We start from the raw sequence: 20096 nt of genomic DNA, 5'->3' as shown, positions 1-20096 counted from the left end.
ATATAAAGATTTACGCAAGTATGTATATGTATAGCTTCTTTACTTAGTCACGGAAATTCATGGAAGTACTTGACTCATTAATAACACGAAACTATTCAAACATGAACATTTTCCAAATCATGATTGAGAAAACAATAACGTACAATATAAAAATATTGTAATATTTATAATATATTATGTTAATAAACATGTGATATAGTCGTATAACTTTTGCGTATGATGTACGCAACAGCTTTTCTACAAGCTTGGAATTGAAAATAAAAAAACGAAGTCGCTGTCGAACAGATTGTGCCAATAAAACAGTTGGTTTATTTCCAATTTTCTCGAATAAATAATATAACTGCGTAGTAATTTCGCTTCATCGAAACAGACATCGGATCACATTATAATCACGTGGTCAATAGATAGCGTATCTAATGTGACTATGTATTAATTTGCCTACGTGTTGTGTAAAGATTTCGTATATTCGCGTGTATGTGATCAAATACAGATCTATATACGTGTGTATTCGTATACTGCCTTTATGTGACGTCAGCTGATTCACCGAAACAACATTTGCCTTTTCTACATTATATCAGTTCCATCGCGATAAGAATTCCACACAAAAAGAAAGCTCGGTACTTGGAAATACCGGTTCAAGGTCATTTAAAAAAATATGTTTTATATATATATATATGTACACCCATGCGCGCGCGCGCACACACACACACAACGAACAAACAAAAGGTGAGACCAATCCCTGACTTTGTGTCCTTTTGGTCCTTTCTTGGAAATCCTACTAATTATGTTAGCGTTCCGTAAAATACAATAATTATTTATCATAATGTTCAAATCAAGCGGAGCTGGCGTAAGGCTTCGATAGCTGAATAACTGGAAAAGCGTATAATTTTCAGAAGCATAATATTGTCTGGCCAATCATATTAGAGATGAATTTCCCTGTGACTAATCTCATCCTCTTTTGTTTTATGCTTTAATATTCACCATTTTGAAAATTTGTTAAATTCATGGAATATACAATTTCAAGATCTGCGCAAACTTTGAATAATTACAATAACAATATGGAAACACATTTATCGGATGTATAAAATGCGATCGGATGTAACATGAGAATCGAAAGTAACGTAAGATGGTATCGTTTAATTGCTAGACAAGAAAAATCAGTTTTCTGGTTTGTTTATAATAAAAAAGAAAACGCATCTACGTTTTCTAAACTTTACATGGATAGCGATCACGTGGTGAATTATCAAAGCTTGAAAGAGTGGGAAGGGGGAGAGGGGAGACCTGAACGTATATAATCTTCAGCACATATTCCACCACCCAGTTCTGCTTCGACTTCGGACGTGTGAATTGTGTCAAGCTTCCGAGGAGGGAAAGTTTTTGTTTGTTTGGTGCGCTCATTGTATGGGTAAGTTTTTTGGTTTATTTTGATCGCCCTTTCTTTTCTTTTTGCTTATTGAGGGTTCTAAATCGATAGATGTAATTACTGTTTATTTTATAAAATAAAACGATTAACTGGTAGAAAATAATTCATGTATGCATACTTGAAACATCTTGTGTGCCCTAGTTCAGGAGGGAAATGCCTTTCACTTACCAACATTACATGTTTGTAACCTAAGTCAGTGTATTTAATGACGTAATAAATTACAAACAAGGTATTATTTTGGTATAAATAATATATCACGTAAGCCACAAATTACAGGATGCGAAAAAATGTAAACATCAATGTTTTGGCGTCAATGGAATTTATGCCTGCCATATCGTTATTTTTAAAATATACCTGAAATTTTTCTTTTTGAAATTACAAGAAAAAAGTATCGAATAAATGTATATTTTTTCGCTCTTACGTAATTATTTTGATTATACTGATTAATCTGTTTTGAATCAACTTGAAGCATATTACATACTAAAAGTCGAATATATTCACATATTTTCTTTAATAAATATTCAGTGCTTTGTCACCATTGATAATATCTTTTTTCGAAGTTATTAAGTGAAAATTAGTGTACTAGCGCGAACGGTAACACTGTGACGAAAGTCGTAGTAGACACGTGGCATGCTACATATCTATTTGGTCGTGTATTGATTCACCATGCGTATATACTGTCGCCATGTTGGATACCAAGCCAACGACAACTCCGATCCGCTTCTCTGCATTTATTTCGCAAATTTTGTCATACGGCATTGTACTAATTCGTGTGCTTAAATAGCAATGGACATATGGTAAATATATTTATCAATAGAAATAGTAATTACATCAAGTAAATCATAACTTGTTTTGATTAAAAAGGGTAGTTTTACACTTATGGTCGTGCAACGCAAATACCATACTTTTTATACATTATTTTAATTTTTAATTATCTTTCGTTCGAAATGACAAATTACTTGCATGAAGTTTTGAATAACATGACTATTGAAAAAACAAATGCTTACTATTACTATATGAATAATTTTAAGAAGCTATATTTACAGAGCGAGAGAAGAGTATAAAACACGGAGAGAGCCCTGTAGAGCCAATAAGCAGCTGCAGGGATGAGCATGGCTTTGTGCCAACAGTGGGCCGTTGGGGAAGTGAATGGCCGAGTTGACTCGAGACGGCAGAGATATGGTGCCAGCCACAGGGGCAGGCACGCGGGCCCTGGATCAGAGGTGTGCCGCTACCCCTGCCGGTATGGGCCCATTACGAGGCACCAGCCTTGACCGTACTAACGGTCGAACAATATGAGGAATTAGCAGGCAGCGTTGAATTAGAAACGCAACACTTATTGCGTGAGCATCGCTATGACACCATTGGCAATTTCCTTAAGTAATCGTCATAACAACTTTTTTCATAAGTTCTTGCTTATAGACTATTATTGAGAAACTTCATTTTACAATTAACAGATTTTATAAGGACTATATTGCAAGTGGTGAAACCGTACTGGAGAGATTTTATCACAAATATCAACCACTTATAACACGTGAACATCATACCTGTGTGGGTTTGGGATTTGAATTGCTATACCGTTTAAGATGTTTAAATAAACGTTTTCCTGGTATAGCAGGTGGCCTCTACTTAGTATCCTGTGAAGAGGTATTATTTATGATTCATAAACAGTTGAATTATTTTATTTTTATTTAATATATAATTCGAGATTCTATGAGTTCCTTTTTTTTACAGACGATCGATAACATTGCTAATTATGTTGGTGGACCACCCGCTGCAGATAGCGGAGAGAAGGAACATGTATTAGTATGTCTGAAAATCGAAATTGGTGGACGAAAAGGAGTTATGCTCCTTGATCCTGGATATCATGTAGCTCGAGTAATTACTGTCATGGAGGATAAGTTATACCCACATACGGGCTGGTTTATTCAATCAGATGAGCCAGATTGTAAAAAAGAGTACAATTACTTTCTATGCACTAACGATCCTGATTACATTGAATGGCATGAGAGAAAAACTCGATCTGGTACCCTAGAAAGAACACAAGTTGCTCTTATATACGTGGCAAGGCCTTATTTAACTGCCATTGATGTTACTGAACGCAGAAATTTAGTTTATAACTTCAGGAGCCTTCTTGCAAGAGATACTAAAGGTCATGTTACAGCTGGTATATATTTTCCTGTTGTGCTAGATATAAACAATGCACAAACCTTTTCAATTTTTTATCAAACTAATAATGGCAAAAAACGAATTAAAATGGCATTTAACAAATTCTGCAGTTCACCGAAGGTACGTTTTACATTCATATACAGATTAATGTTAAAGGATTGTAAATAATTAATTTTAAATTACCTTATTCAGATAAATCCTGGTGCCGAAGAAAAAGAAGTCATTGCTGAATGTGCTCGGCAATTAGGTCTCTCGCAAGATACCCTGGAGAATCTATTATGTACTCTTGCTACAGTTATGAGTGACTCAGCCTTCGTGGCTCAACTCCTGGCTATTAATTCAAGAATCAACACTTTAGCAGAGGACAATTAACAGAAGTCAATCTGCCCTGTGTGGTGCAGACAATATATAATGTATCATTTTTTTTGCCGGCTTTCCTCTTATGTTCTTTTTAGTCTGTTGATGGTTATCTTAATAGCTTTACTATGTACTACAGATATTAATTTTATTCTGATTATAAAATAGGGTATAATATTTTTTAATGAACTTTAATAAAACTTTGTATTTTACGCATTGTTGTTAACAGTTCAATGAAAATATTAATGTATGTATTAATAATTTTTGGAGATTGTTTTCAAAATTCAATAATAGCATATATTTACACCATTCTTTATTATTGCTTATATAGATATTTAATCGTAGGTCGTTTTAAAGTTTCAGAAACAATACTGAGTAAAATTAGTTTTCTGCTTATGTTTTAAAAAACAAAAATCATAAATGGTGGTATTAGGGATGACTTATATTTAATCTCTTTGTTAGTATAAAGGTGGATTAAGTTATACTAAATCTATAATTTTTATTTGAATAAACAGTGACAAGAATCATTACATTCAATTGTACATTTATTGATAAATATACTACCCCAAAATGTTCATTTTTACTAAAAATTGAGAATGTATTAACATATTTTTAAATTCGAATATTCTTAATATCAAAAATATGACTAAAATTTAATATTTATTTTAACATCGTTATTTTTTTTAGACAAAAAATTTCACAAAAATCAAATACATTAATACCTAAAAAATAACATCTTAGTAACATTCCAATTACAAACAAAACATATTTCTGTTCATAAACCAAATTTTATGAGATATGATTAATACTTTTTTTATATTATTCAAAATAAACCTACATATTTTCTAACATTCTTACTCTCATACTTTTCATACATTGATATATATTATTTCATAGAATTTCTACACATATGTTATTCATTCATAAAGATTCTAAGAATCAGTAAGTCTATATGTAAAATGGAAAATAACTGCAGCATAACTTCGGTAAAGTACTTATTATATGACCTAAAAAACAGCTTTTTTATTTTTATTTGCAGAAAAATCTTTAAGAAATTACGATTCACTTAAATCTATAAGAACATGATGATATAAGGAATTATTTGTAAATCACTTTTAGACCTAATATAATATTATTAAATAATACGAATTTTACCGAAGTTCTGCAGTACCATCGGTAATAGTTTGAATGATTGATCTACATATTACTATCTGATACAACATGACACTTTTTCCAAACTTCATCATCCGGTATATGTTTGCGTTTTCGGTTTCCTACTACATTCGTAGTTGTTGCTGACGTAAAATTAGCATCTTGAATACTTGTGGAAGAACTCGAACTGTAAATATGAGAATGTTAAACCATAGTATGTCTTTAGGTATGATTAAAATTAAACATGAGAATGTGAGAATATATCTATGTAATTAGTCCATGTGTAAATATCCTTTTTAAGTATTTTTGTAAAAAAGGGAATGATTGATAAATTTTTACTTCCCCAAGAATTACGTAGCATGGCATTGGAGAAACATATCCAAACAATTACAATAAAATTTTTAATTGAAATATCAGAACATAAATGTTAAGTGAAACGCAACGTACTTACGTTGCATAAGTGTCACCACTGTGTACTATGCTTATACTTTATTAATATTTGCGGCTGTACCTGCAATACACAATATATGGTATATTTTATACCAATGTTGTTTGTTGTATTACAGATAACAAAATAAGTAATGGAATATAAACAAATGTAATAATGGATAATTTATAATATTTCATGACCTGATATAAAAATAAAAGATACTTTTAAAGTGAAGATTTATACCTCTGCCTTGAAATACAATTAAAGTTGAAAAGATACATATTATTTATACAGTAATCATGCAATATATATGATAAATTAAGAACATATATGTATGGTACATCTTTGCTATTGCTTGTAACTACCACATACTATAAACTGCACAATAATTATTTTATAGATAAAAAGTTTAATTTTTTTCGACATATTTTATTATTGACTTTGTTATACAAATACATGGACATTTATTCTAAATAAATGGAAACTAGCTTTAAGGCATGAACATAAAACCAATTGTTTATGTACCATAATAATATTAATACATACATTACTTAAATACTTGTGTAAATACATATTTGAATATATATGGAATTATAGACCTTTGACACACCTGTCCACAGATAGTATATACATAATACTACATCCATATGTTGAAAGCATACATTTTTCAAATGAAGAATAAAATGTTTCTCTTTAATATACATATGTATAATAAACATAAACTCCAAAAAAGGAACTGAACTTACCTTAACTTGGAAATGGGGTTGTATGTTCTAAATGAAGGTGGCGATCTTAGACTACATCTAGGAGAAGGTGTCCATCTTGAAGAATTAGAATATTGACTATGAAAGCATATAATAAGCAAATCAATAATGCACAAACAGATAAGATGAAGTAACAAAATAAGAAAATGTCTAAAATTTAATAACATTTTAGTTTTCATTTGACAAAAAAAATCAAGTGCAACATTTTATATATTTTATTAATACATTATCTTTTATTAAACTCAATGATTTTACATTACTATAACATACTTTTAATGCGAATCAAAACTATAAAATATATTGCAGCTAATTTATCGCTATAATGGTATGTATAAATCAATAAATAGTGTCATCCATTGTATATCCACGTAACAGTAGTATAATAATATAAAAACAAATAATATAAAGAACTAAAAATATAAATATCATAAAAAGTCTACAATGTAATATACTACACATATCTTCCTGTTCATGCTAAATTGAAACTAGATAGAAGAGATAAAAATTAAAATTAAAGCTTAAATGTTTTTATTTGTATGTTCAATACAGAATTTTGGCAGGGAATGCACCAAGTGAGACAGAAGTGACATAGTATGATGTAATCCTGTTTCGTCCTTCACTTTTTTTTACTGGTTCGTCTTTTGGATTTCTTATGCACACTGCATAAATTTGAGTTTGTCAATAATAATATTATACATGTAATATTACTATGCATGCACACATATGCACATTTCTATACTCATATTGAACATGCATACAATTATATTTACATCTTGATACTACATTATTTTATAAAAATACTAATATTTTATAAAAAAAAGATGTATCAAAAATTAATCGTAAAAAGATGTTAAAAAAAATTCAAGTAGATATTTGTACTTTTTTCTTTTTCATTTCTTTGTGCAAGTCATTGCATATAAAGGAAATATTGTTTACAAGATACATCACATACATGCTAAAATAAATTTAATTAACTAACCTTCCTGATGCATCAGGTAAAGCCAACTGCCTACGATCAGATCGATTTTGATGACCATGGCTACTATAATGAGAATTGCCACCATGGTAACGACGGACACGTGACTCCCATTCATTATTAAAACTCTCTGCTTCTTCTGTAAAACAAAATTTATATATTTTTACTTTATGCATGAAAAAAATAAAAACAAATACAAAATTTGTGTAAAAACCTTCATCAAGATTAATAAATTCTTGACGTTCTTCCTGTTCACCACTGTGTAGATTATGTTCTCTCTCTAAGATATGTGCTCTATCTCCAATATGATGTTCAATAGCCATCTTTTTTGTTCCAGTACGAGAATCACAGACTGTTGTTTTTGTTTCTTTCACACCACCAGGAGCAGTTCTTGTGGACATAGTTGCTTGATACACCTGCGGTTGACCATTACCAGCAAATGTCATTACAGATTTCGAAGTGAATGAATGACAATTTCCACTTTGCGCCATATTATCCTAAAACATATTTTTTATATTACTTTCTCTTGAAAAAATTGTTAGTCTATAAATGAGAAAAAAAGTAAAAAAATTAACATACAAAGTCTGAAAACATATTGCCCATGTTAAATGATGGCATTGGTGAAAATCCAAATGGTAGTATCTGAAGATCATTCTGACGACCAACGCTCCTATGGGTGCCATTTGCAATAGCATTGCAGCTAGGATTACTCAGCATACCAAATGGATCATGAAGCAAAGAAGCCATTATCTCATTCATGTTCCTCACAGATTGCATATGAGTTCTATAGAAAACATACAGCACAAAAAACTTTATCTGTTTACAACTATCTCTAAGCATATAAAATTAATTAATATAAACCATGCTGCTAATTACATAAAAAAACAATAATTATATAATATATTAAATAACAGAAAAAATGAAATCTCTATCTGAAAATTAAAATAAATGCTTCTGCCTAGTTATATCTTAATTAGATTAAGAAAAGTGAATTTTGTTGCTAACATACATAGTTAGCAACAATTTTTTTTCTAGAAATAAATAGAATTTTATTGTTGGATTCGATCCAACAATACTTTTCCGCAAATTTGTACAACGAAATTAATAAAATGTTCTTTTAATAGTAATTACAATAAAATAGATAGAAAAAATATTCAATGCGAATATTTTTTATTTCTACACAAAACTAGACTAATAAAAGTTATTCTAACTCACCCAAAAACAGGATCATCGTCGAGATTACCCATCAATGATCCGAAAAAGGCCATTTTGAAAAACAGTTAAATGGATACTATTTGTGAAAAAAATTACGATCAATAATTAAAAATAGAATAACACGAACACTTGAAATGGATGAAACGAAGAAAATTTTCGTGAGAAATTTTGCCAAAAAGATTTTGTAGAAACTTCTGGAAACAGAAATGTGAAGCGAAATGTCTAGTACTATCTGACACCACTGCACGGCCGAAAATTAACCGTATAACGAACAGTATACAGTATAATATACAGCAAATGTATCTAACTGTACATTTATACACCCATACTTACATAGTTTCGGTGTTATGACTCGTTTACATGAACCGTATTGTTTAGCTAATTTTAGCCAGTACACTGTACTGTACTGCTACTGGATATCTCATTTCTAAAATTTCGAAGTCAATTTAATTTCGAACTTCTGAATTATTTTTTTAAATTGATTATAAATTTACTGCCTCAAATGTTTTCTATAAAAAATTGAAAGATTATTCTTTAATTAAAATGTATTAAAGAAAATTGATTGTTCTTATTCTATGAGTTTATATAATATATAACGATTTCAGGACGATTTTCACTATACATATATAAGATTTAATATTTAACAAGAGTAGGGAACTGTTTGCTAATAAAAGTTAACAAGTCTAGAAGAAAGTAATTAGACGCGTATAATTTATAAATTCCATAGTTGTTATAATATTTAAAGAATAAAGTATGAGCTGAATGTATTCAAATGTTTTTTATTAAAAAGAAATTCTTCAACTATATTGTTGATTTTAAGGTGAAAGGAATATTTCAGAGAGCGCCACATGTAAATTGATGAAAACACGTCATCGTTACATTTAACAGTATACAAGTAGAGGAATGAAATTTTTCCTCAAACGCGAATTTTAAATGTCAACATCTGTGTGAAAATTATTCCTTTCGCGTAATTAGGCATTTTTTCATGACAAAAAAATAATTAAAAACTTAAAAAAAACTTAAAAAATGTAACAATTGTTAAAGCATTATGGAGATCATTCTAACCTAATTTTCCTGCCTTGAATGAATAATATGTAAGTAAATTATATATATATTTTATAAATCTTTTATTATAGAAATGGATAACAAATTTTTCTCAATTAAAGAATCTATTTATATATATATATATATATATATATATATACATATATATATATACATATATATATATATATAATATACATATATATAAATATATATTATATATAAAAGTTCGTTTTTGTATTACATAAGACTGTTTTATTATTAAGGAAAAAACATAAATATTATATTATATTTTTTACTATTATAAATAGCAATTTCATTTGCATATTTTATTTGTAGCATAATATAAAATATGATGTCCAATGGAATTTGGATTTCTACTGAAGAAGTTGGAGGAAAATCAATGTCAAAGAATGCAAATTGTTCACCCATAACATCTTCAACATTGAATTCTCCACTTATGAAGTTATCTTCATATTTCTTAGCTGTTCGACCATGGTCATTAAGTGCTTCATTAATGCCAACGCTTCTTGGATCTGCATTAGCATATCGATTAACAAGTACAGCAAGTTTTAGTTGGATATCTTTGATTCTAACAGTATATACAGTTTTTTGTGTACATGGGGCTGGTAATGTAGTAAACACTTATTTCGATTACATAAAAGGAGTTGATAGCCGGAAAAGTGATGACAGGATATTGGTAGATCAACTTTTATCAAAGGATGAACTAGTTTCATTAGGTGCAATATTATATACAGCAGGATGTTTGGGTTTTGTTTTATTAACAACTATATCTCCTGCAAGAATGGAACATCTTGCACTTGTGTACTTTGGAGGTTTATCCTCTTCATTTCTTTATACAGGAGGAATAGGATTTAAATACATTGCATTAGGTGATGTCCTTATCTTAGTTATATTTGGACCGATTTCAGTTTTGTTTGCATTCATGGCTCAAACTGGTTATATCGAATTAGGTACAATATACTATGCTATACCTCTTGCATTAAATACAGAGGCTATTTTACATAGTAACAATACCCGAGACTTAGAAAGTGATAAAAAGGCAGGCATAGTGACATTAGCTATTTTAATAGGTCATACCATATCTCATGTTTTGTACGCTTTTTTATTATTCACACCATATGTAACTCTGGTAGTGCTTGCATTAAGGTATTCTATATGGTTTTTATTACCAGTAACTACTTTACCAACTGCCTTCAAGATAGAAAAACAATTCAGAAGCCCTCATATGATTCAGAGTGTACCCAAGCAAACAGCTAAGTTAAATATGTTTCTGGGCATTTTATATGTCATTGCTTGCTTACTTGTGAATCCCCTACCCTATCTGTAACATACATATGATTTGGTATCATTATCCAGAAAAGAACTTAAATGTGCAAATAATTGTATGAGCAGCTGTTAGTGTAATCTTATATAAGTTACAAATGTTGCTTTCACCACTTTACATTGTTATTAATTCTTAATTAAATGGTCAAGTGATGCATTATGAAATGCATTTTTTAGTATATCATATTAATAATATTTGTAATACAATAAAGATTTGGAGATAATTTTCTAACAACGCAAAGGTCTTGAATATGTACAAAGAAATTACACAGTTAAAAATTTGAATTTCTATTTGTAATTTTTCCATTGTGTGTAATTAACATATTTTCGCACTTAAGATAAGTGTAAAAAATGAATTTATGAATATATATAATTATTTAAATATGTTTATAATAATTTATCTTAAATAATTTATCTTCTTTATTTAGAAACTAAGTAATATTATTTATAAAAAAACCGATATGCATATCTTTTGTAATCTCAAGGATATAAGAATCTCGAGACTAGAAATCTACACGTACATTGAAGTTTTTACATTTTATAAATTGATAAATTTACGAGATAAGACAATAAATTCTTACGATATTTTGATAACGTACCAATAGAATATTATTTCGTCGTTTCATACTGATATATAGATTTGTAATACAACAATTATCGTGAATTATCGACGTGACAGTGTTTATAATTACTTTATTGTTCTCTTCCTATTTTAAAGTACAGGATGCAAATAGATCGAAATGTCTACGTACTACGAAAAACCAAAGTAATAAAATTAAAATTAATTTCACTTGTTTGTTAAAAATAAAACAATATATTGTACTTCTAAATGTAAAATATAAGATACAACTTATAAACGATTAAACCACTATAATACGTTAGAATTAATTTTATCATATGTATAAATTAATCACAACTATTTATGAAAGTAGATCCATGGTAATATCTCTTGTTTTTATTATATATTTATGTAAACAACGCAATCTCAACGAGAATAAGATACATCATATAAAATACGAGTATTAAAGAAAAAATCTAAGTTTTTATGGCAATAATTTAATAAATCATTGTGTATCAATTATTTTTCCTTCGTTTCCTGTTTAAAAAAAACATTTCCCGTACGTTTTAATAAGTTTGATATATGCATAAATATAACAAAATGTTATGGAATTTTTATTATTAAAACATAAGTAATTTATAACTTTAAATATGTTGCGTGTTTTTCATGTTTTTTTCTCTTCAAAATATAAGGTGATATAAACATGATTGTCGATCTTAATCGATATATTGAAAAGTATAATTTCGATTATCGATAGAACAAACATAGAGAGAGATCGTTAAAACATTATAACATTAAAACATACAAAAATTTATTTCAGTATTTAGTATAAAGTTCTACACTTAAGAAGCTACTTTTTATAAAAAAAAAATCAAAATGCATAAATATCAAACGCTCCTTGATCCGATTGTGGTATGTCCGTATGACAAAAATCACTTTATCGCAAAATCTCGTCTTCCAAAGCACATTATCAAATGCGAAAAAGTAAGTGTGTATTATAAAGATATTGATCTTTTAATAATTCCAAACAACAAACAATCTTCGTGAAATATTCTTAAAATTTAGTTATGTAAATATATGAAAAATTCTTATAATATAGTTATGTAAATACATTAAATCTTTAAAATAGCAATATCCTGAACATTATAAACTCATGTGTCCATATAATGCATCCCACCGATTGTCTAAAAAAGAATTCGAGGAACATATCACTACCTGTCCCACACGTAATATATTGGAATCAGAAATATATTCAGGTCTTTTTTTCTTACTTTTATATTTTATTTCTAACATTTTTTATACTTTTTAAAATAAAATATCAAAATATATTGTTTCATAGAAATAAGAAAACATGGTGCAACAAATTTTGTACCTCCAGATCTTTCAAGTACAATAGATTGTAAAGAAAATTGGGACATAGATATTAATAACAATTCCATTACCATAACTGAAGAAGAGTGTTCTGTGGGCAATAACATTGATTCAAAGTAATAATGAAATTTTTGTTTTTATCCAATACTGATTTGTTACTTATTACCTTTTTATATGTTTATAAGGGCTCATTGTAACTCTCCTCAATATAAATTGAAAAAAAGAAGCTCAGATGATATATTCATAAGAGCACCACGTGGTTTCTCTGAAGCTATGTTAAAAGAAGGGAGTGAAGACTATTGTATTGAGGACCTAGAATCAGTAGTTAGTTCAATGGGAATTGGCAGAGGAAAGATTACATTGAACACTGATCAGTTGAAAAAAATTGGACTAGGAAGGGGAGCAAATGAAGACTCAGAATCAGTAGTTAGTTCAATGGGAATTGGCAGAGGAAAGATTACATTGAACACTAATCAGTTGAAAAAATTTGGACTAGGAAGAGGAGCAAATGAAGACTCTTGTATAGAGGACTTAGAATCAGTAGTTAGTTCAATGGGAATTGGCAGAGGAAAGATTACATTGAACACTGATAAGTTGAAAAAAATTGGACTAGGAAGGGGAACAAATGAAGACTCTTGTATAGAGGACTTAGAATCAGTAGTTAGTTCAATGGGAATTGGCAGAGGAAAGATTACATTGAACACTGATAAGTTGAAAAAAATTGGACTAGGTAGGGGAAGACCAATGAACAATGTTTCATAAGTGTAATTCCGCTTATATATAAATAATAGTCAACAAAGATATATATATATATATATATATAAAGATATATATATATATATATATATATATACTCATATTTTTTTTAATTTAAATAAAATAATCCAGTATTATCTAAATACTATATTTTTATATATAATTTACAATATGTAATTTGTCACTTACATATCTTATACTTAAATATTCGTTTAATTTCATGAACTTTCTCATTTATTTAAAAATTTACATTATTTAAGATATTTACAAATATAGTGTAAATGGTTTCTTAATTATCAAGTATAATTAATTCTCCTATAAAAAAGAATATTTTAAAAGTATATAAAAGAAGAAAGTAAAATATTTAAATTACTTGCAAAATAACATTATAATTGCAGTGGCAGTTGATACATGTTCATTATTTAAGTTTCTCATCTTTTCTATAATGTAAAATTTATGAGTTTTAAATGTAATTAGAATATAGTTAAACATTAATCATAATACATAAAATGAGAATATAACGAATAATATATTTTCTAATTATCAGTAGTAATTAATTTAATATAGATTATACTTTTATGTTATTTAACACTGCCTTTAACAATACAAGATACTTTTTATGTTTTGTATTTACAATTAATAAAATTTGTTTATAAATTGTCTTCAACATTATTTAATGATAAATTTATGTAATATTAGTAATTGATAATGAAGTATGAAAATATAATTATATAAATGCGATTTGTAAAAGGAAGTTTTAATTGATGTGAAAATATTGAACTATAAACATATTTTTTGAAAATCAGCATTGCTTTTTTTAAGTTTTCAAAATGTTACAAATCTTTAGCTATTTTCAGTAAATGCAATTCATTTCCAGAATAGTAAAGCAAAAATACATATTTTGTCTTGAAATAATGAGATATTCAGATTTTTAATGAAGAAAGCATAATTATAAATAAAAATTTTTTAAAAATCTTTTTGAATACTTTACATTGTAGAAACAAAAAATATTTTATTGGATGGAATTGTTTCGAATAACGTATTACTATATACACAGATACAGATCTTTACTCATGAAATTTATTGAAGGAATACGCATGATACATTTACCATGTACAACTTTAAAAAGAATCATAATCGCTGCAAATTATCTTTTTCCATCATGCAATAGGTGTTAATGTTTAAAAAGAGACTTTTATAACAACTTTTCAAATATTTTGTATAAATCATTTACATAAATTTTGCATCAAATAATGTCTTTTTTTATATCCGTTCATAAATTACCAAATTTCAAATGAAAGGGTTTAAATAATTAACCTTTCCTGTTTCTACTCTGCTTAACTTACTATTCTTATAATCGATCATATGTTGTAATTTTTCATTCGCAGTCTCGTATATTTAAAACGTACAAAGGAACAAGTGCTAAGTTTGTAAATAAGATTTTAATTTCTCTGGATACTGATGTTATCAGCCAGCAATTATTTACAAGTTTTTTAAAAGTATCTGTTCTTTCTTTAAGAGTAATGTGCAGGCGGTTACCTAGCTGCAGTCTGTTTAACGTTTTAATGTATTAAAACTGTAAATTTATTGAGTGCAATATTTGCACATTAGCGAGATCATTGCACTGTATTCATTTACCACAGAGTGATACATCTATGGGCTGGTACAATATATCGTGTAGTAATATTAACTACACAATATCGTGATGCTTCCATAAAATGATTATTGTATTAGGATCATAATTTATATTTTCGTAGATTTTTTCTTTTGTTGTTTCCACATTGATATTCTTTTCTCCAAATCGGGCACTAGGAATACGGAATAATTAATCACCAAATATTCTTTTTCTATTAGAAACAAAAAAAGAAAAAAAAAGAAAAATGATTTCATTTACTCACTTGGTGTAAGCATATCTTCACTGAGAGGTTGTCGACTGAAAGGATCTGTAGCACTATTGAGAAGATGTCTAATAATAACTGCTTTATCCATAACTATACCAGACGGAAGTTTAACAGGTTCTTCCATGAGTGTGTCCATAAGTGGGTCTCGAAATTCTTCCGGTGCGTCACCATAATCTGCATCGCGCGCACGATTATCCCTTGCTATATCTGCAGCACGTTCCGCAAGCGCTACAAATCTTTCTATCTCTATGATAGATTTGATTACTGATCTTTCTAACTTGTTTGCGGCATCGATAAATAGTTCCATGCAGAATGAACGCTGCAATAATAGCATTCATTAGAACAACATTTTTCCATTATTCACTTCATGTATTAATACCATCATAAACTTACTTCATCAGCAGCCAAAGCAGCGGCAAAAATTTCGCAATCAAGATGTAGATATATGTCGACCAATTGACTTAGTAAAGCTCTTGGTTCCCATCCATATTTTTGTGGTATCCTTACTTTTAAGTTTTTACATTTAGGGCCACATAATTGTTGTAGATTAAAATTTAACATGGCACATAATCTTCCAACTAACTCTGGCCGCAAAAATGGTTCTGTAATATCATCTGTTAAATATTGAAACATAGCAACAGTTTCCTTGGCCAAAGTGAGATAAGATCTGGCTTGTCTCTCATCTGCAGCTAATTGTTTCATCCGCGAATGTTGTTGTTCGCGGGATAATGCTGACCATGCTTTAAGATCTGACATTAGTTCTTGAATTTCATGAATACGCTTTAACGATTCCAAACTTTCATCAAGTAAAAATGTGGTGTCGTTCATTAACATGTTAATAAATTTCACAAATTGATTCCCATTATTGCTTTCATCAATGATCGACTTGCGATGGACTGGACTATCCCACATAGATTTCAGTATTAAACTAATGTGATAACGAATCGAAAATTTATCATAAAATTCTGAACTAGAGCCGGTCGTTTCGACATCAGTGTAAAATTTCATCAAATATGATGCCAATAACGTTTTTGATATAGGATGTGCCATTACTTGATCGTGGAGCGATTCAGTCCGTCCCTAAAATAAAAATTTACTAGATATTGTTCAAGAAAATACATAATTACAATCTTTTTTTTTATTTACCTGAACGTTGGGATTTATTACAAATATTACTTCAATAATTTTCGCTATTAAATACGGATTTCGTATACAATGTGGAGTACATACTACTACAAGTAACCATGTAATGAGTGAATTATCCATGTTGTTTATTATCACACCAGGGCAAAATCTATGAAAGATAGAAGATAATAATAATATAGTATACAAATTATTGTGACATCTTGATATTAGACGATACAAAACAGTACTTACTGAAGAGTAAAGAGTATAAATTCTGCAATATCTTCGACATACCATTCTGGTAATGCTGTAAACTTTTGTGGAACTTCTTGAGGCAAAGGCAGTTCGGGAATAGGATTTCCTGGTGAAGTTTGTGTCAATAAACTTAGCAGAATCTCTGCTACAGAAATGTAAAAGTGCAAGCACCTTCTCAATAAAACAGGATCAATTAATCCAGCATCTGTGTATACTTTAGATTTGCCAAGATGTTTCAATTGTTCCTTACAACGTTCTATCAATTCTTTATTACGGCTAGCAAAAGGGCTGTCTTTCCATTGCGGTTCAGTAGCTTGTAGATCATCGAGCATTTTTTGCACATCACGTAAAGTCCTCAGCTTTCTCTGGTATTTCTGTAAAGCCGGTAACAACGCTATGTGGTGACAATGTAGAGTAAGGAACCAACATTGTGTTGGAAACTTTGGCTCGACCCACTTGTGTGTCCTTTCTAAATGTTTTAACCAATCGGTAACTTCTTGGCACGTAAGTTTCAGCCTTGTATCGTTCTTTATTTCAATAAAACTTGCTGGATGAAACGGATACAATGGATCTACCGTGTCCAGTTTAATTTTTACAGAAAGCTTTTGTAACACCGACAAGAGATTCAGCATAAATCCGTCTCCGGCAAGAGAGAATTCTTCCGTTTGTATTTGAGCACGTTTTTCATTGTAACGTAATAATGTTGCTAAGTATGTTAACATAGCTTCACGGCAGTTACTACTCGCGAGTATCGCATGAAATATCTTATGGAGTGATGTTCTGATACTTTCTAATTCTTGTTGTAACGTTAAAGTTATCGATTTATTGACGAACAGATTACCACTGAGGAATGTTTCAGCCATGTCCAGTTGATCCTCTGCGAACACAGAAATCGACAAAAACGGTCCAAGGAGAGACGTTGTTGTAATTTCTTTACCAGCGGCCGACGTCATAATGTCAGGTAAAAATTGAATTTGATGAACGATTAAACGACAGATTGGTCGTACATTACTACTCGGTCCACAACAAATTTCTATTAACTCTTCTAATGCTTCAATCGGTCTTCGATGCGTATTCCTAATTAAACTGGCTTGCTGCATCGAAAGATACAAGCCTTGTAAGAGTGGTGTAAAAATTTTATTACATACTGCTGCATTTGTGTGCGTTCTCGCAACAAGCTCGTGTAAATAACCACGAGGTAAACTTTGCGAAAGTACTGGGTACAGAAGAGGTGTCATAGATAACGGGTATGTGGTTGAAGACTGAGAAATACCAACTAGGCCTTGTAGTACAAGACTGGAATACTGAACACACTGTGCCCTTAGAACAGCTAGTACATCAGACAGTGGTGGTGTACTCGATTTCTGTTCATAGAAAAGTTAATATTACATCATTTGGCAAGGCATGTATTATGACTGAAAATTAATGTCAATTATACCTTTGGGTGATTTCGTTCTTCAATCGCAACTCTTGAATAGCAGTCTAGTAAATAAATGAGACTTTTAGGTTGCGACGACTTACAGCAAATATCACAACGGCAAAATGTTGTGACCGGACTTTGTAATGGACTTGTTTGACTATTTGGACTATCTTCCCTATCCGAGGAGGTGTCTATATTAATTTCTTTTAAAGGATCCTCATCCCTCATAAACATGCATAAAACCTCCATTAATGCTTGATTTATAATCTCTGTGGCATCAACAAGTTTTGTTGATAACGCATATGCTGCTGTTTGTGGTAAAAATATACAACCCTCTGCTGGTTCTTTCCACGATATGCGTAGTACACGTGATATAACTGCATGTATTTGTTCTGTAGTTACCTCTGTACTGGAACTTGTAGTCTAAAAAGTAAATGAATATAATAACATTAATATTTTGTATACATTAACCAAAAAAAGTATACATATATATGTGCTTACACGTGATCTTGGTTTTAATTCTTTTCTATCAGGCTCTTCAACTTCCATATTTTCAATCCCTGAATCTATATCAACACCAGAACTGCTACATTGCTTGTTATTACTTTCTTCTATCTCCATTGGTACTCCAGGATTTTGAAATTGTTGTTGTTTCAGTGGTGATATTATTTGTTCCGTAAATGTTTTAGATGGACCTGGTGTATTTGGAGAAACTGGATCATTATTGTGATTTGAATTGACTGTTGAACTGAAGCTGTCTAAGCCCGCTAAACGAGCCATACGTCTTCTTCTTACCTACAATTTAAATATATATTAATTATTTAATATCTAATATTATTTTCATTTTTCTACAAGATAACTTCTTAACAATCCATAGATGACATAATTCCAATAAAAATTTTGTTTTATAATAACTTTCCACATTGAAAATAATATTTAATAGGACACAAAAAGAGATGACATAATAATCAGAACTACATAAGATCTAGACAAAGACTTGCTATATTTATATCAAGAACAAAGATCATAAACAATAGCAATAAAAAATAAAAAGAATACTCTTATAAATGTATAAAATATATATTTCATTTTTAAATAAATTTGTTTATATTAAAAATAATATCTCATACATATCTTAAAACGATGAAATACACGATTTTTGTTTACATTGCAAAAGAAAGTAAATAAACGTTGTAGTTGATGACAAAGAGAATTACTCTAAAAAATTGTATTATTACAATGGAAAAATCAGTTTTTATTTATTATGTTATATAATTATCTTAACACAATACCATAAGTAGAATAACGACTATTTTGCAATTATTGTCTCGTCGATGAGACCATTCTTTATCCTGTTATTCTTTCCTAAGCCCTGGTAAACGGCCCTGTCATATTCCCTTTCATGTAACGAAAATAGTGAGAAAAGGGCAAGTATAAAGCGAAAGGAATGGTAACAACAAAACGGACTTACGGACGCTATTGAATAACGATTGGAAACGGTGCATTGGTACTCACTTCCTCTTGGCTTAACTCGCTCATGGCGATTTCTTTATTTTTTCTTTTGATCTCTCTAACCTCTGACACGATCAACTGAGATCCCCACGGTCGCTGGTGTTATAAAAATTTTATAGAAAAATTGTATTCGTTTGTTCAGAGAATCGTGAACGAGATACGTCAAAAATTTGGACAGCCACTCCACATCTGTTTGCGTTTGGACGTGAAGGCAGCAATTCTACACTGCGTTACGGATAATCACTGTTAAGCTGCGTCGATTCTTCAAAACAGCTGAGCAACTAATATACGATAGAACGCTCTCTCGCATTAATAATGGT

General features: G+C 29.7%; 5 protein-coding genes and 1 long non-coding RNA gene across 12 annotated transcripts; 4 read left to right on the top strand and 2 right to left on the bottom strand.

The window, feature by feature from the left end:
- The first annotated feature begins 454 nt into the window (after positions 1-454).
- LOC132907228 (uncharacterized) lies at positions 455-2578 on the top strand. Of its 2 annotated transcripts, XR_009658128.1 has the most exons (3): positions 1115-1129; positions 1226-1405; positions 2470-2578. It is a non-coding gene; the product is annotated as an uncharacterized LOC132907228 (long non-coding RNA). The 2 variants fall into 2 exon arrangements; XR_009658127.1 differs by having other exon boundaries at positions 455-1405.
- A 7-nt stretch (positions 2579-2585) lies between these two features.
- Positions 2586-4481, top strand: LOC132907218 (uncharacterized; the record flags this gene model as incomplete). The annotated part of the gene is made up of 4 exons (XM_060960092.1): positions 2586-2803; positions 2881-3070; positions 3158-3712; positions 3785-4481. Coding segments are annotated over 4 exons (1143 nt in total), but the record flags the coding sequence as incomplete, so codon positions are not given.
- Positions 4477-8820, bottom strand: LOC132907212 (myeloid leukemia factor). 6 transcript variants are annotated; one of them, XM_060960079.1, is made up of 7 exons: positions 8487-8819; positions 7851-8055; positions 7486-7768; positions 7275-7410; positions 6278-6373; positions 5553-5612; positions 5110-5288 (listed from the first exon to the last, which is right to left on the bottom strand). In XM_060960079.1, the coding sequence occupies exons 1-6, from the start codon at positions 8537-8539 to the stop codon at positions 5594-5596; spliced, it is 792 nt and encodes a 263-aa protein (XP_060816062.1). In that variant the 5' UTR covers positions 8540-8819; the 3' UTR covers positions 5110-5288; positions 5553-5593. The 6 variants fall into 6 exon arrangements, with proteins under 6 accessions (XP_060816059.1, XP_060816060.1, XP_060816061.1 ...); XM_060960080.1 differs by having other exon boundaries at positions 6278-6352; XM_060960076.1 differs by lacking the exon at positions 5553-5612 and having other exon boundaries at positions 4477-5288; positions 8487-8820.
- Positions 8821-9130: 310 nt separating this feature from the next.
- On the top strand, positions 9131-11958 carry LOC132907206 (ubiA prenyltransferase domain-containing protein 1 homolog). Its single transcript, XM_060960067.1, has 2 exons — positions 9131-9580; positions 9870-11958. The coding sequence occupies exon 2, from the start codon at positions 9883-9885 to the stop codon at positions 10879-10881; it is 999 nt and encodes a 332-aa protein (XP_060816050.1). The 5' UTR covers positions 9131-9580; positions 9870-9882; the 3' UTR covers positions 10882-11958.
- Positions 11959-12167: 209 nt separating this feature from the next.
- LOC132907208 (uncharacterized) lies at positions 12168-14135 on the top strand. Its single transcript, XM_060960069.1, has 5 exons — positions 12168-12420; positions 12566-12692; positions 12776-12923; positions 12993-13621; positions 13662-14135. The coding sequence occupies exons 1-4, from the start codon at positions 12313-12315 to the stop codon at positions 13567-13569; spliced, it is 960 nt and encodes a 319-aa protein (XP_060816052.1). The 5' UTR covers positions 12168-12312; the 3' UTR covers positions 13570-13621; positions 13662-14135.
- Positions 14136-14621: 486 nt separating this feature from the next.
- LOC132907182 (ubiquitin conjugation factor E4 B) lies at positions 14622-19942 on the bottom strand. Its single transcript, XM_060960023.1, has 8 exons — positions 19780-19942; positions 18766-19059; positions 18283-18687; positions 16842-18208; positions 16611-16758; positions 15858-16544; positions 15462-15783; positions 14622-15371 (listed from the first exon to the last, which is right to left on the bottom strand). Exons 1-8 carry the CDS (start codon positions 19801-19803, stop codon positions 15307-15309), a joined length of 3312 nt encoding a protein of 1103 aa, XP_060816006.1. The 5' UTR covers positions 19804-19942; the 3' UTR covers positions 14622-15306.
- Between the last annotated feature and the right edge of the window lie 154 nt (positions 19943-20096).

This window comes from Bombus pascuorum, chromosome 5 (assembly GCF_905332965.1).
Source record: "Bombus pascuorum chromosome 5, iyBomPasc1.1, whole genome shotgun sequence".
In the NCBI taxonomy this organism is placed as follows: Eukaryota; Metazoa; Arthropoda; class Insecta; order Hymenoptera; family Apidae; genus Bombus; species Bombus pascuorum.
This window is presented reverse-complemented; position numbering and strand designations above follow the sequence as displayed.

Coding starts and splice junctions, on each gene's coding strand:
- LOC132907212 (XM_060960076.1), bottom strand. CDS start 8,539: ATGGCCTTTTTCGGATCATTGATGGGTAATCTCGACGATGATCCTGTT. Junction 6,374..7,274: donor TTACCTGATGCATCAGGAAG/GTTAGTTAATTA, acceptor ATGCTTTCATAG/TCAATATTCTAATTCTTCAA. Junction 5,289..6,277: donor AACCCCATTTCCAAGTTAAG/GTAAGTTCAGTT, acceptor TCATATTTACAG/TTCGAGTTCTTCCACAAGTA.
- LOC132907206 (XM_060960067.1), top strand. CDS start 9,883: ATGATGTCCAATGGAATTTGGATTTCTACTGAAGAAGTTGGAGGAAAA.
- LOC132907208 (XM_060960069.1), top strand. CDS start 12,313: ATGCATAAATATCAAACGCTCCTTGATCCGATTGTGGTATGTCCGTAT. Junction 12,421..12,565: donor ACATTATCAAATGCGAAAAA/GTAAGTGTGTAT, acceptor TCTTTAAAATAG/CAATATCCTGAACATTATAA. Junction 12,693..12,775: donor GGAATCAGAAATATATTCAG/GTCTTTTTTTCT, acceptor ATTGTTTCATAG/AAATAAGAAAACATGGTGCA.
- LOC132907182 (XM_060960023.1), bottom strand. CDS start 19,803: ATGAGCGAGTTAAGCCAAGAGGAA. Junction 18,688..18,765: donor AATTAAAACCAAGATCACGT/GTAAGCACATAT, acceptor TTTACTTTTTAG/ACTACAAGTTCCAGTACAGA. Junction 16,759..16,841: donor TTTATACTCTTTACTCTTCA/GTAAGTACTGTT, acceptor TATCTTTCATAG/ATTTTGCCCTGGTGTGATAA.